The following is a 17,218-nucleotide window of genomic DNA, read 5'->3' on the forward strand; positions in this document are numbered from 1 at the left end:
CAGTGATATCCTTTTGGTGGTCATGCAATCTTAGCAGGAAGTTTCATTTTATGATTTGGAAATTTTGATTGTTCCCCAAAAATAGGGGATTTTGAGGGTAACTCAATTTTTAAATAAAAATCCCCTTCAAGTGACGCCTCATTTTGAAGTGTTTACAAAAACTTAAAGAAAAGTGAAAACTAGAGGTTGTTATTTCTTCTCTATCCAAAATGATAACCCGTCAAACATTTTACGACTTCTAATCTTACATTAATATTCTTGGGTAAAAAAGTAATTTTATCTCCGTTATAAAATGCTCCTGAGTAAATAAATCCGAGTTATCCTTTGGTTGGCCATGCAGCCTTGGCAGGAAGTTTCATTTTACGATGTTAAACATTTTAAGTGTACCCCAACAAAGGGGGGATATTGGGGGCAGCTTAAACTTTTTAAACGTAAACCTTCTTCAAGTGACACCTCATTTTTAAGTGTTCAAAAAAACTTAAAGAATGGTGAAAACCAGAGTTTGCCATCTCTTCTCTATCCAAAATGGTAGCCAATATTACCATTATCTTTTTAATGCGTAGACTTTAATACTTTTGATGGGCTACCATTTTGGATAGAGAAGAAATATAGAGAAAGATATTCCCAGCCTATCCATTAAAGTTTCAGAGGTTTGGATCGCTTACTGATGTGCTACTAACTATCTGATGGCTAAAAACTATCCATAAACAAGCTACGCCTAACTAAAACAGTTTTCTTTTTCTGCACAGATCATGGGAATTTCAAAATAAATGTATACAGTTCACTATACTTTAAAGTAACTGTTTGTACCATAAAGACTAGTCTTCTCTCAGAACTGTGTATTGCACTTATTCGGAATGGGAATATGACCATTAATTAACAACTGAATATTTACAATGCTTACTAGCAGATAATTTGGCCCAAGCATGCGCACAAGTCCTTGGAAAGTGGTAAGCATGGAAAGTGGATCAACTCAAAATATAAAACATCAGAAAATGTTCATTACCATTTTTTATTAATTTACACATCTATTACAATTATTTTCAACAGTACTACTCATTTGGCTTTTACAAAACAACATGGTGAATAATTTTATATCAGGATTCTTATAATAAGGATAATTTTACTCTGAAGGCTGAATACGATTACAGCTCACAAAAATATCAAGGTATTAGAAATATATAAATCTAACATACAGGTTTTAGCAAGAATTACATTCATTCTGCCCAAAAGGAGGGCAAATAGAAATAAGGTGGAATTGTTAAAGTAGCCTAAGAGGATTATTTCAGGTATATTTTAATGTTTCACAATACACTAAAGGAGTTTAACAAATTATAATACTAGGAAAAAACCCAACCCAATACCATACAGTATTATTACTGTGATTACAATTTCAATACAAAATGCATAGCTGTGATGTGAATCTTACAAATTAAACATTGAAACCTTAGCCTGAGACTAGACCATATTGAACAAACTGTGTTAACAACATTTGTAATCTTATACAAGTTAATATTAATAATAATAATACAATATAATATCACTTCATGGTGTAATTTACAAATCAGCAACAAGAATAGGTGAGTCGCAAACTAAACAATGGTTAACTGCGATAAGGAAGGAGGAAATACACTTCGAGATAACGATAACACATCAGCATCACATGCCCTCTGTGCAAATCTTGTTTCCCGGCACAGGGGTTTTTGTAATGTTTATTTATTGAGTTTGTCTTTTTGTTTGTGATGTAAATAAATGTGTGACATCGATTGAAGACTTCCTCTGGAACAAAGTTTAATGTCCTTGACAGTGTGATGAAGTTCCCAATAATAATAATATAATTAAAAATACATACACTAGACTTCCAAAGTTGAATTACTAATTATGGTACATTAAAGGCAGTGGGGTTTGTCATCTACGCCTAGTCAGTTAGTTTGGAAAAACACCTTGTCCATTAAAGACCACTTTTGATGAAATACTTGTTTCTTTTCATAGTGCATTCAAAACGAAGTTACATGTTTTTGCTGTTTAAAATATACAGTGGGGTAATCGAAATCGGGTTAACCGAAACCCAGATTAACCGAAATTGTTCCATAAATTAACAAAGGTCTAAAATATAAGTACAATAAGTAATATGTAAACAGAGAGGCTCTTTCCTCCCTCGAAAGAGGCTTTTCCAACCCATTGAAACATTTTTGTAACTGAAATAAAACACTGTATAATATAGACATTGTTTTAAATCCATTTGTCCTACACACTGTGGTAATACATAGGCTATTTTTAGCATTTGATGGGTTAACTGAAAAATTGGTTATCTGAAACGTCTCTCCCCCATTTATTTCGGTTAACCGGGGTTCTACTGTAGGGTTCAATTTAGTACAACATTGTAAATAAATTTGTGATAAGAAAAATTAGTTTTGAATTTTTTGATAAATAAACAATTTAGGTAGTTCAGTTTCCAATTGTGTTTAAATAAATTTTGTACTTCCTCAATAACCACATAATGATTTAGGCTATAGATCGCAATATCACTTAGGTTTAATGAATTACTTAGTATAGACACCAACAAATTTAGCACCTTAACAGGATAGACAAAAACTGCAACCCTTTGGGAATCTCTGGAATAGCACAGTCTACCGACTTTATAAAGAAAAAACAATTTAGAGATACGCCTACTAGCGCATCTAGATCTTTAGGAAAGAGAAAAGACTATGACACCGCTGAGCTTCAACCATTTATGGAAGGGACTACCCAGTGGGTAGAGCAGTCAATAGCAGCGGACTTGGTGAGTGTTTTACTACTAAAGATTTTGGCACAATCACTTTATAATTCCTAGACTAAGTTTAACTAGAGCCATTTAATGAGGTTTTCTCAATTTTTTTTCTGGGAGCACTATAATTAAGTACCTTAAGAAAATTTCAGACCAATGAATTGTTACGAATAAGTTATTTGACTTACTAGAACATCTTTCCATAGTTTCTGGTCCTGGGGGCATTAAACCTTCCAGTACCCCTTCCCCATGTTTTTTGTTCAGGAATTTTAGACTTTTCCATTAGTCTTTTTACTTTAAGGCCATTCCAAAAAATCTTTCTGGAATCACCGGTAAAGTCCTTACTTCGAAGAGTATAGACATTGCAGTCATAGAGATCATCATCATCGATTGTAAAATCATCTTCCAAATCCAACTTATCAAAAAATAGACAGTCTTTAATAGAATATTTGATGTAATCTTGTGAGCAGTATTTGTTGGCATTATTTGAAATTATCTCGTCATGAATAATTTTCCACATTTGTTGATTGAGCTGAAGGTGTTGACGTAATAAAGCAGAGATCCTTTCCAATAATGGAGACATATTCTCTTCATGGATGGCACAAGGAGCACCTAAAAGCCTCACAGCATTCCTGTGTTCATTTCTCACCCAGTGTCTTACTTTCATGTGGTAGATATCAGTTAAAACTCTTTCATGGACTCCAAAACCATGAAAACAACAGTAATCTCTTAATTTTTCCAACAACATGCTCAAATACTCAAATGCATCTTCTCCTGGTAACTTCAGAAGAAACTCAACAACTCTTAACACTATTTCAGGAATACATTCAAACACACATTTCAGAAATTCTGTACTATTCTTAGTAGCTGTATAAAATATTTCCCTATACTCTTCAACTTGCTTTTGAATCCACTCTTGCTTCTTCGTCAATGGAATATCTCTGTTTTCCAATACTTTTTCTACACGCTGAGAGTAATTGAACTTCTTTGGAAGTTCCTCAAGGAAAGCTGTTATCAGAACATGCACAAACTTAATACGATTTCCACTGTCTGTAGTCGCAGTCAAATATGCAAAAGCTTTGCAAAAATCCACATACTCCTCTAAATAGTATCCAGCTGTTGGGATGAAAATGTTCCTACAAATAGTTTTTGCTAGTTCGTTTAACCTATCAGCAGAAATTCTTGGTGGGATGAATGCTAACCTTTGTAACGTAAATATTCCTGGTATTGCAAATGGTTTCTGGAGATATGTGTTTATTTTACCAAACAGTCTTTCTTCTTCTTCATCAGTTAAGGAAGCTGATTTAGTTTCTTCTTCAATTACACTTTTCTGAATTTTATAAAAGTAAATGTCTAAATTTTCCTCATTTCTACGTCTAATACTATTTTTGTTCCGTCCATAATAACCTCTATATTCAAATTCATCAAACGGATCACTGTCAGAATCATCAAATTCTAGTTCACGGTAGAACATTTTGATCAGTTCAGGTCTAACTGCATCTGTAGCATCTGTAACAAAAAAAATTACATTAAAAGTAAGAATCAAATGAGATTCTGTAGGTAACCTAATGTTACAAATAAGGGGTTTTTTACTTTAATTTTTCTTTAGAGCAAATATATTATTAAAATAGTTTTTTTTTTGCAACAAAAAATATGAAAATGTCCGCTATGATTCTAATACCCAACCTAAAACTTACCATAATCAAAAATGAATTTTATAAAAAACTTGGTGGCTCTTCGAAGTTATTGAAAAAAAATCTATAACAATAAATTTGACCAGTGAAAGTTGTAGGCTATAATAATTAAGTAGGTACTGCTTAGAGAAAATCAGAATAATATTTTTTCCAAAATCGCTCTGTTAACCAGATATCCGCCATTTTGTATTTTTTACATAAACATTTTTATCTTCTAATATTTTCAACCGATCTTTATGAAACTTTCAACAAAAAATTACAAAATGTCAGAAACACTTTTATTTAGCATTTTTAATCAACTATCAAACGATACCAAGTTCAAAAAGATTGAATAAGAAATAGCTGAAATATTACAATTTTTAGTTGTAAAATGGGGTAGAATAAGGCAGAAGCTAGCCAGGTTTGCCCCATTTTACAACAAAAAATTTTAATATTTCAGCTATTTCTTATTAAATTTTTTTAAACTTGGTACTGTTTGATAGGTAATTAAAATTCTAAATAAAACTTTGACTTTTTTCATAAAATCAGCTATTTTTGAGTAATTTCAGTTTAACATTTCTAAATTACCACCATTTTAAAAGGTTGAATGAAGATGAATTTGTTTTCTAACATGGGTCTCTTCTACATTAATATAAATACCAAGTTTCATAAAGATTGGTTGAAAGTATTAGAAGATAAATATGTTTGTATAAAAAATAAAAAATGGCGGATATCTGGTTAACGAAGCGATTATGGAAAAAAATGTTATTCTTGATTTTCCCTTTATTTTGACCCAAGGAATCACTAGGTAAAATATGTCCCCACCTTTTTTGAACACCCTGTATAACCAGTAATAGAATATTAATGATTTTATATCATTCTGTCATTGATCATCAAACTAATTAGATTTATGGTTTGTTTGAGAGGTAACTCATATCATCATTTGAGAGTTCATAATATCAGTATTCACTTTTGAATCTTTTGGTAAATTTTCATGAGTGAATCCCGGCATCATCTCAATATTGCTTACAATAACATAAAAATGCAATACATCTTTTTGGATTTAGGAAAAAACTTTAGAGGGATATGCATGCAGCATGAATTACGAATGATGTGAATGACATGATCCGATACGTCCATGTCACTGGCCCGGTCATGCCGGAATTAGTACATAATAATTATGCTAATATTTAGTACCTATTTCGTACTATTTAGTACCAACAAACAAAAAATTAGTACCCCACTCGGTACCGGATAACTAATTAATCTAGGATTCCGGGCCAGTGACATGCTAGCCCGGCCATTTTCGAATTTGATCCTAATATGTATACCATCATTTAGTACCTATTTTGTACTATTTTGTACCTCCGTTAATATAATTTGTACCTCAAAGAAAACCAAGCTACGGGCCCGTTAACTGTACAGGTCAATGAACCCTCAGCCCGGCCATGTCGTAACCTGTAGTTATAAGCTATGCTACTATTTAGTACCTTGTTCGTACTTGATTCCTCGTCGGATACCTTGATCCGATTTACCTACAGGCCAAATTTACTTTCTGGTTTGAACATTTAATAGCTTTAATTGATCATAATTCTTATTTGATTATTTACAATAGCTTAGAACCTTTGACAACTAAGTTAAATGGTTAATGTAATGGCTACTAAACTGGTAAATTTTGCGAGTTGAATGAATGAGATTACGAAGACAGTTTAGTTAGGTAGGATTAGGTTACTGACTAAAATCATGTTTGCACAGGAGTTTGGGAAAAGTTTAAGACATTTGTTGAAATCAACTGAGCGTTGTCAGCCAAATTTTAAAACATTTTCATATAAGCTTCGGTGTACACATTTTTCACCACAGTAGGATGTTTTTCAGCCGTTTTAGGCTACAAGGGTTAATTGGGGGCTGAAAGCTAAGCATTACTTTCCAGGGCCGAAATGCCAGATGTCTAGTCATTTGAGAACCGAGCAGGTTTTTATGGCCCTAGGGCTGCAAGACCAGCTGTTCCCTTATATAAGTTACAGAAGAACCTCTTTAATCCAAACCCCCATAATCCGAACGTGCACTAATCCCAAAACCTCATTGTTGTACTTTACACACAGTACAGTAGTTCTTTATTACATACTGTATTTATTGATTTATCACCATAATTATTTTGTCTACTGTAATGTACAGTACTGTTTATTCACTAGGTTTTGGTACCACTGTATTAAATAAACACTTTATTTTAATTTATAAAGCATTTTTCACTTTTCCCGAAATAACCACGGTCCATTTTAGCCAAGTTTTAGCTATTGTTATGTAAAAACAATAATATGTTCTGCAATTCGAAATATTTCAATAGTCCAAACTACCCCTGGTCTCAAATAGTTTGGATTAAAGAGGTTCTACTGTACTTAAAACAATAATGTAACGATTATTAATAATGTAACTTATCAAATACCGGTACACAAAGCATAAGCTAACCATAACTTATGCATTGCAATAGACTAGCGTCTACGTTACTATAGCGTCTCGTGTTACTGGTCAGGAACCGATGAGAACCTCTTTGGCGAAGGAGTTGGGTGCGTGACGTCAATCTTCTCTTGAGGGAACACCATTACCGCAACGATACCAAGGGAAGTCATCGGTGTTAGTAGCGTAGTGGTTAGCGTACGGTACTCGACTGATGACCAAGAGGTATCCAGATCGAATCCCACCGGTGACATTAACTTTTTGACATAGATTTTGCTTTGAATGGGATCACTTCTTAACTGTACATCTTTTGTTAGAATTTGAAGCATTTTTAATTTTTTTATGAACAGAACTATTTTTTTTTTTAATTAGTAAACCTTCATTCAATTTTTATCTTGTATCTTTTTTACATAATCAACAAGTTTGGTTGGTTTGGCCTAACTTAGCCTATAAGTTAGTGTGGTGAAAAAAGCGTTTGTACCACAGGCCGAAAGTGTTTTGCAGCTCTCAATCGGTTTAAGTTCAAGACTTCATCTCAAACTTAAAAAACTAGGCCTAGCCTATCTTGAGCCAGCAAAACCTAATTTTTGGCCCTAGGAATGAAATAAACTTTTTTTGGCCAAGTGCTGGCAATAGGCCTGCCCTTAATGATGCTAAACTTAAATTTGATTTGTAATAGGTCTATTCTATAAATCTGTTGTAGATTGTGGAAAACAAGGTAATTATTCCGTATAGGTTCAGCTCCAAACAAATTTTTAATTTTGATTGTATCTTTATAGTTTTTTACCTCCTGAATCCAAATATACCATTTTTTTTCACAGCTGATGAATATTTCTCAAGATATCGCCATAATAATATACAACATTACAATAAACAAGGTAGGATGGATGACATTTACAAGTGGAATGAACTATGGGTTAAGTAAACCAACAGCTGATTGTTTTCAATCATAGTCAAGAAAATGGAAGTGACAACTTTAATTAGCTAACTCTGATTCTGCAATATGAAAATCACCTGATTAAGTTACACTTTTCACTTTCTAAGACCAATAAGTTAATAATGTATTATTGTTACCAGTATTTTATCGTTATTAATGATTTATTGATTATATTTCACCGTTTAGAAATTACATAATAAAATGGTGCTATTCTAACATAACCTAACCTAACCTCTTGAATGTGTAAGCAAACTCCTTTTGATGTCAGAAAAGGCATGTCAGGGTGATAGGTCGTGCTTTATGTGAATTGGTGACTGCATTAAGTCCTTTGAAGATATGTTAGATTAGGCTCAAGTTAAAGTTTAGGTCATAATGTATTAAGTTGTAAGTTTATGTCGCCTGCAGACTGTTTTTGTAAAATTAAAATCCAGAAAAAAAACACTTCAAATTACTATTTCAAAAATGCAAGCATTTTTGAAATAGTAATTTGAAGTGTTTCACCCACTAATTTAATTGTGCAAAAACACCAGTCGGGAAGTTGCATAAATTAATGAGTCGGTTCATTATAACCTAACCTTTACCTTCAAATGCTTGCGCATTTTTGATATTGGTATTTCATTGTGTTTCACCCACCAATTTCAATTGTGCAAAAACAGTCTGGAAGTTGCATAAATTAATGAGTCAGTTCATTATAACCTAACCTTTAACTTACCTATTCTAACCTCATTTCAAAGGACTTAATATAGTCATGAATCCGCATAAAGTCCGACCTATCTTCCTCACATGCCTTTTCTAACATAAAATGTGATTTAAACATTATGTAAAAGGTTGGGTTGGGTTAGGTTAGATTAGATTAGATTATGTAATAGGTATAATTTATTAGTTGCTGATACATTAAATTAAATGCACTGTGGTACGTTTTCACTTTGAGACACAATGGGATTATGTAACTTAGGCCTACTATGGGATTATGCACTATGGCACGTTCAGACGTTGAGACATTAGTCAATGGTTGAAGATTGGAATGAGGACGATGATCATGTCGGCAGTGGCCTAGCTTCAATTACTGATATTTTACGTGAATAAATTCTATTTTGTTTTATAATTTACGTTCATGTGATTAATAGTTTATGTATCGTAGTTGATTTATTGTATTTTCTCAACAGAACCAAAGTCCAGTTTCTTTTAAAAATATATTTATTGCATATTGTAACTCTGATTTTGCTCTCATGGCGTCGTGTGTGGTTTTGTCTGTTTAGTATTGAATGTAAACAACTGATAGCTGTTTCCACTCCACAAACCTTCCACCCCTTTTAGTGTTAGTTACCACTAGGACTTGGACTCGTCCATACCACAAATATGTTAATAAATCAACAAAACTTAAGCTTAATATTAATAATTTAACTGTACGGCCACTTAGGAATCTCTCCGACCAAAACTGATTGCATTTTTGGATTCAGTGTTAAAAATACTGTAAGTAGACATATATCAAAATTACATCATATCCCAGTTTAAGTAGGGTAAATATTTACCCCATCGTATCTTGTTTATTGTAATGTTAAGTATGTTTTTACGGCGATACTATCTTGAGAAATATTCATCAGCGGTGAAAAATAATGGTATATTTGGATTCAGGAGGTAAAAACAATATAGGCTAGTAAGATAGGTATCAAAATTAAAAATTCGTTTGGAGGCACCTATACGGAATAAATACCAAACAAAAATCCATCAAAGTAGACAGTCGAAAAAATAATAGGCCTACCACCGCAGCTGATCAACAACAGTTGCAATGTTCGCACAATGAATTTTGTTGTAGCTGCTCAACGTGTATGTTAGGCGAAACTCAGCTTTAGTGCTTTTTAAAGTGGATGAGATAGCCTAGATTACTTCCCATAAAACCACGTAAATATTGTGAACAGCCTATCATCATCTCAAATTATCGGGTCTGACTTAGGGGAGGTACAAATGAGGCATTTAGTTCAAAATTCCTCCGTGAACAGCGCTGTAGTAGAGAGCACTTTGGCAATTAAGGTTTACTAATCTCAAAAATAGTTCTGTTCATAAAATAAAATTATAAATGCCTCAAATTCAATTTTACTATTTTTTAATTATAAAATTAAACTATAATAACCTAACCGAACTAACCAAACTTGCTGATAAAGAAATAATATAACAACAGTTTAGTATTCTTAAACGACATGGTATATTAGGTGAGGTCAATACTTCAGTATGATAATATTTTTGTTGGGCATCACTCACCTTATTGAAGTCACGAGAACGTAGTCCTTGTCATGTCACAATCATACACAGTTCATTGCACATAAAAATATACAAAAATAAAAATAAAAATAAATCCAAATTTAAAATATCAGACAAAAGTTCTCAACACCGACGTTTCGCCGCACCAAAATCAACGTGCGGTGTTTTCAAGGTTATTCCTCTTCTCACGCAATCGTTGTGAGCGCCTAACCACGACTGACGACCCCGGTGGTGGAGGAGGGGGAGGGGGGACTCTGTTATCAAGAACAGCTGATGGCATTATCTTCTTTTGTTTAGATTTTTCTATGCATCCTTTAATTTCTTTCTCTATTAGTGTATTGTAAACCGGGCTGATATCAATGGATGCGTTGGCTAATGAATCTTGATCTGAAGTAATAAACAAAGCCTCAATAATATTCCTTTTCTTCCAATTAGGCTCCTTGTATAATATACAGCTTTCCTCCCACTTTATACAATGCCCGGTGTCATGAACGTGTTCAGATATTTTTGAACCATAGGTTACACGTGTATCAACTTTTTTCATGTGTTCATGAACCCGTATGAGAGCCGGTCTTGAAGTTTGACCTACATAGCTACGTTTACACGAGCATGGAACCTTGTACACCACGTTTTTATTGTCATTACCACAGTTAGGAGGTTTCACTTTAGATACCTGTCTTCTTATCGTGTTTTTTGAGGTAAAGACCGTCCTAATACCTTGCTTAGCATTCACGCGCCGTATTTTCTCCGAAAGGTTTTTAATATACGGAATGCATACTGTGGCCAGAGGTTTGTTATCTTTAGGTGGTAAACTTGTATCAGAGCTGGATATTTTTCTTAAGGCTTTATTTATGAACCTTTTAGGGTACCCACTGTTAAGTAAGCGGTTTTTTATAGTTACTACCTCATGCTGAAAAGTCTGTTCATCACTACAGATTAGTTTCGCCTTTTTAATAAGCCCAATTATTAAACCTAATTTTACGTGGTCCGGATGGTATGAATCAAAATGCAAATATTGCCCTGTTGCCGTAGGCTTCTTGTACATACTGGTATGCCAAGTGTCCGAGGACCTATGTACAAGAAGCCTACGGCAACAGGACAATATTTGCATTTTGATTCATACCATCCGGACCACGTAAAATTAGGTTTAATAATTGGGCTTATTAAAAAGGCGAAACTAATCTGTAGTGATGAACAGACTTTTCAGCATGAGGTAGTAACTATAAAAAACCGCTTACTTAACAGTGGGTACCCTAAAAGGTTCATAAATAAAGCCTTAAGAAAAATATCCAGCTCTGATACAAGTTTACCACCTAAAGATAACAAACCTCTGGCCACAGTATGCATTCCGTATATTAAAAACCTTTCGGAGAAAATACGGCGCGTGAATGCTAAGCAAGGTATTAGGACGGTCTTTACCTCAAAAAACACGATAAGAAGACAGGTATCTAAAGTGAAACCTCCTAACTGTGGTAATGACAATAAAAACGTGGTGTACAAGGTTCCATGCTCGTGTAAACGTAGCTATGTAGGTCAAACTTCAAGACCGGCTCTCATACGGGTTCATGAACACATGAAAAAAGTTGATACACGTGTAACCTATGGTTCAAAAATATCTGAACACGTTCATGACACCGGGCATTGTATAAAGTGGGAGGAAAGCTGTATATTATACAAGGAGCCTAATTGGAAGAAAAGGAATATTATTGAGGCTTTGTTTATTACTTCAGATCAAGATTCATTAGCCAACGCATCCATTGATATCAGCCCGGTTTACAATACACTAATAGAGAAAGAAATTAAAGGATGCATAGAAAAATCTAAACAAAAGAAGATAATGCCATCAGCTGTTCTTGATAACAGAGTCCCCCCTCCCCCTCCTCCACCACCGGGGTCGTCAGTCGTGGTTAGGCACTCACAACGATTGCGTGAGAAGAGGAATAACCTTGAAAACGCCGCACGTTGATTTTGGTGCGGCGAAACGTCGGTGTTGAGAACTTTTGTCTGATATTTTAAATTTGGATTTATTTTTATTTTTATTTTTGTATATTTTTATGTGCAATGAACTGTGTATGATTGTGACATGACAAGGACTACGTTCTCGTGACTTCAATAAGGTGAGTGATGCCCAACAAAAATATTATCATACTGAACAGTTTAGTAATCGGAAAAATAATTCTGTTTATTAAATAAAACTAGAAATTGCTCAATTAAAATTTTATAATGACTTAATAATAAAATTAAACTGTAATAACCAAACCAAACCAACCAAACTTGCTGATAATAAAAAAATCTTGGGCAAAAAGTTAATGCTACCAGCGGGATTCGAACCCGGGACCTACAGTATATCAGCCCGGCACGCTAACCATTAGACCACCGAGGCCGATGGCTAACGAACGTTTTTTTACGGTAATGGCGTTCCCTCAGCTAATAAGAAGCCCTCAGCTGTCATCGTAGCCTCTTCTATACCTCCCCTGAGTAAATACCCAAATTATCATAGCCAACTAACCTCAACATACCTGTGAAAGAAAAGCCAGACCCCAGGCGGGAGATAACGATGCAACGGGTAACAACACTATTACTACTATTAGGACTTCAGGAACCTTTATAGCTAAGTTCTATTAAGTTATAATCATTAACAATCAATGAATAATCAGCAAACAAAAATGGGAGGTCATATAATGAAGAAAAGCACTGAGCGAGCGAACTACAACTAACTACTACTAAACTGACACTGACTCTGACTGAACTGAACTCTACTCTGGCTGAAATGAAACTGAAACAACAGGAACAGGAACAGGAACAGACAACTAACTGAGAAACTGACTAACTAACTGGAGACAGCCGATACAACAGACATCGTGATACAGTACAGTCTGATAGAACAGACGGACTACAGACTGGAGTGGACTGGACTGGACTGACACTGACAGCGACGAGCGACACCGATAGCTTTTTTTTTAAAGAGGTTGGCGCCTGGCGGCCTCTTTTAACCTTGCATTTGCCCGTCCACATAGACTTAGTGACTTAAGTGCCCGTGCGTGGATCGTTTACAGCAAAGCAAGGAGTGAGCCGGTACAGTACAAAGGTGAACTGTACTGAAATAGTATATTACGTTACTAGTCCTGAAAATAAGTGTTTACCGGACGAGTGTGGTCGTTCCCGTGCGAGACGAAGTCGAGTACGGGATTACCATACGAGTCCGGTACACACATTTTGGACGAGTTACGTACGATAGTTTACGCCATACTACTAAATCCGTACAAATCCTTATATATTTCCACCAACTAAAGGACTAACAATCACTAGTCATAACCTCTAAAGAGAGGTTATGTTTTTGTTTATAACAACTCACTGCCATCTAAATACAGTATAATCAGCTGATGGGTGTCCGGTAAAACTCATTGCAGTACAGTAGTACGCAATGAAACCCCATTTGAATAAGCTGGTGGCAAACAACTGTTTTCTGGACTAAATCCTTGCGTGGGAAGTTCGTCAAAATTATGTAGTGTGGCGGTGATATAGTATATTACGTTACTAGTCCTGAAAATAAGTGTTTACCGGACGAGTGTGGTCGTTCCCGTGCGAGACGAAGTCGAGTACGGGATTACCATACGAGTCCGGTACACACATTTTGGACGAGTTACGTACGATAGTTTACGCCAGACTACTAAATCCGTACAAATCCTTATATATTTCCATCAACTAAAGGACTAAAAATCACTAGTCATAACCTCTAAAGAGAGGTTATGTTTTTGTTTATAACAACTCACTGCCATCTAAATACAGTATAATCAGCTGATTGGTGTCCGGTAAAACTCATTGCAGTACAGTAGTACGCAATGAAACCCCATTTGAATAAGCTGGCGGGAAACAGCTGTTTTCTGGACTAAATCCTTGCGTGGGAAGTTCGTGAAAATAATGTAGTGTGGCGTAATAGTAGTTTACGCAACGATTGCGTTAAGTGAGTCTTTACGACACGAGTAGAAAATTTAAGGCACGAGCCTTGGCGAGTGCCTTAAAAACTTCTACGAGTGTCGTAAAGACTATTAACGCGAGTTGCGTACACTACTTTACCTACGACCGTTTTTTAATTACTATCAATCTGGATTTAATTACTAAAATAACTACTGATAACTTTTTAGAGAGGTTATGTTTTCGTGTATTGTCATTGCCACTGAAAGTGATGCAACGACTTGTTGTATAATCAGCTGATTTCCTGTAATTACGTGTTTGTTAAACTTCGTTAAATATTACATTGCTAGCAGCATTCTTACCATAAATAATATTGTATCAGGTACAATTCGGCAAATATTTCATTTATTTTTAGACTTCCACCAACTTAATTAAGAATACGCGAGTATTAACATGAACAAGTCGGATCAACAATTAAATTGGTCAACTGATCAGCTGATCAGCTGATTAGTTGACGTTCGAATCGAAGCATTACAATTTTAATTCTTTTCTCTCAATACTTGAACCATAGATAAAACTAGTCTATGCTTGAACCTCATTGGTCCGTTACCTGTGTGGATATGAGAAAACTATGCGGATATGAAATGAAACAATGCGGATATGAAAGTAAACAGCTGTAAAGTGAAACTTTTCAATTCTAAGAACTGGACTGAAATGGCTACTTTAAAAAACGGTCGTAGGTAAAAAATGTTATCGGCAGTGACCAGGATCCGAACCCATGACACTACTGCCTTGGGCCCGGAGTCCGCGACGCTACCGACTGAGCCACCGACTCACTAACAGTTGACATTGACAACGAGGGAATATTGGACTGAAGAGTTAAAGGTGGCCGTGGAGCGTACGCTAAGGGGGCTAGGGCTGACGCTAAGTGAGAGGAGTGATAGCATATATAAAACATAGTCTCTATGGCGGTAGTGAGTGACTGAGTGATGGAGTGAGAGTGAGTCTCCTCTCCTCTACTCTGCTTTTTCTGAGAAAAGAGTGAAGAAGATCATATGAAGATCATATGATGACAAACTAAATAGGATTCTTTTTAATACGGGCATAAATAATAATACAGTATATGCGCTCAGACATTTTTGTTTTTACGTGTGCACCTCCTAAATTTTACAAAATTTGACAACTATGCAAAATTCTTAATTTATAAATGTAACCTAGAATGATAAAATATGAATTTTTATAGTTTTGGAACCAAAACCAATACAAAAAATTTACTGCTCATTTTTCTTCAAATATAATTATCAAACCGCATATTTTGTGATCATAACTCTTGAATAATTTTGCTACTCCCGGAGTATTTTGGGTACCGGTATGTGTAAACAAATTAAAACATGTGTTATGTGTATCCACATTTTAATAAAATGATCTACACTCTAAAAGTATTGGGACCTGAAAAGTGATAAATTGTGCAAAAATTGTCATATGAACCTTTAACGTGTTCATCCCTAATTACCGAATTGCTCCAATATATTTAATTATCTGTTTTCCTTAATGTTTCTCCTCGCCAATTTGGAGACAATGCATTTAGAAACCTTGGTTTGGCGTTTGGCGAGTCGTCAAGTAGAATGTATTGAGTGGGAAGGTAAGGCTGCATGTAGGCGAAATGTGTTGGCCTCCAGTTGGTCTGGTCTTCGCCCACCTGACTGTGACAGCTGATCGGTTTCTTCCGGTCATTCAGCTGATTCCGGAATCATTACATTGTTGGAACTACACTTTTGGATTTTTTAAATTATTTTAAATATAATTTCATGCCATAAAAAGTTTTAAATCCGAGCATTACAATGGGATAAAAAAGAGTTAAAAGGGTTTAATAACATATTTAATCAAACTATCTTTTTAAAGAATGATTTCGAAATAGTGTATTATTTATGGAGCAATTAAGCCCCTATTTAACTGTTTGAATTCCAACAGTTTAATTTGTATGAAACACAAACTACAATTAAAAATGGTTGTGGGATCGAACTGAAAATAATTCTCAATATATAAATCAACAAATACCACTTAAAACATGTCTCTAATTTGGGTCTCCTTTACTAAAAAAACTTTATCGACGGCTGCATATGATGTAAAACAACGAAAGAAATTGCGAACCATAATCTCAATCTACTGGCTCAGCTGTTATGTTTCAGTTCTCGTAAGTCGAATTAAGTAGTCTTATAATACAGTTAAAAAATATATACTTGGGATGCTTAGTGATCTTGTTCCAAATCAATAATAATTTTCAATCGGAATAGTAAAACGTCAAAACACATACCAAAGCTTGATTTTGATTTGACAATGAGAAAACCACATGGTTTGTTTATACTGTTCCCATAACCTCGTTTTCATTATTCACATTTTATAGTAGTCGTATACACATAATTCTGTATGTTTATCTTTCATTGCAACAAGCTACATGGATGAAAATAAATACTCCGTTTGTGAAAATACTGTATTTACAGGCTGATGTTCATGTTGTTATTTGTTTTAAAAAGACAAAAGATACAAAGCTTGTTTGTTCTTTTAACTTCTGCTTGCACGGGGGTGTACGACCAACTAACTTACTATTGTACAAAATTTTTGTACACACATGGAACGTACGCTGCGAAAATCACTCTAAAGATAGACATTTTTAGACATCAACGCACAAAAACAGAACTAAATTTTACGTGATATTATTTGTATCCAAAGTCAATAATGGTCAAGGATGGTCCAGTGACATAAGCTATTGATGACTCATTGTGACTCCTACGTCACAAGTTCCCGGCCCGTTTACGATCGAGGTTACATGATAAAACTAGCTTGCTAGCCATTGTTTGGCAAATAACAACGATAGACACCTTTCTAGGTTTGGGAACGCTGTTTTGTTTGCGTCCTTTTTAAGCAGAGTGTGGGTTGACACCATGTTTCTATGAATTATTTCATCAACTTACTTACTAAGTAAAGAAATTGTCAGTACTGTAATAATTTAACTCAATTTAAAAATGGATGCCTACAACAATATACAGATATTAAGTAATGAGAAGATAGAATCGATGAAGTAGTCATTGACGTTGTTCTTCGTTTACCTTGTTTACTGTACCGTATTTATTTTTGGTTCTACAGTATTATTAAATGCAAATGTCTGACTAACAACGCTTACTGTACAGTATCCCGGAACTCGCTATACCAATA

General features: G+C 34.7%; 1 protein-coding gene across 1 annotated transcript; it reads right to left on the bottom strand.

Annotated features, from left to right (window-relative positions):
• Positions 1–996: 996 nt before the first annotated feature.
• Positions 997–12,905, bottom strand: LOC128986829 (uncharacterized). The gene is made up of 2 exons (XM_054407381.1): positions 12,830–12,905; positions 997–4,276 (listed from the first exon to the last, which is right to left on the bottom strand). Exon 2 carries the CDS (start codon positions 4,239–4,241, stop codon positions 2,955–2,957), a length of 1,287 nt encoding a protein of 428 aa, XP_054263356.1. The 5' UTR covers positions 4,242–4,276; positions 12,830–12,905; the 3' UTR covers positions 997–2,954.
• Positions 12,906–17,218: the final 4,313 nt, after the last annotated feature.

The sequence above is a fragment of the Macrosteles quadrilineatus genome, unplaced genomic scaffold (assembly GCF_028750875.1).
Source record: "Macrosteles quadrilineatus isolate MER2022 unplaced genomic scaffold, UCM_ALF_1.0 Scaffold_2__2_contigs__length_208266976, whole genome shotgun sequence".
Taxonomy (NCBI): Eukaryota; Metazoa; Arthropoda; class Insecta; order Hemiptera; family Cicadellidae; genus Macrosteles; species Macrosteles quadrilineatus.

Excerpts from the sequence above, each read along its gene's own strand:
- LOC128986829 (XM_054407381.1), bottom strand. The coding sequence starts at position 4,241 with ATGTTCTACCGTGAACTAGAATTTGATGATTCTGACAGTGATCCGTTT.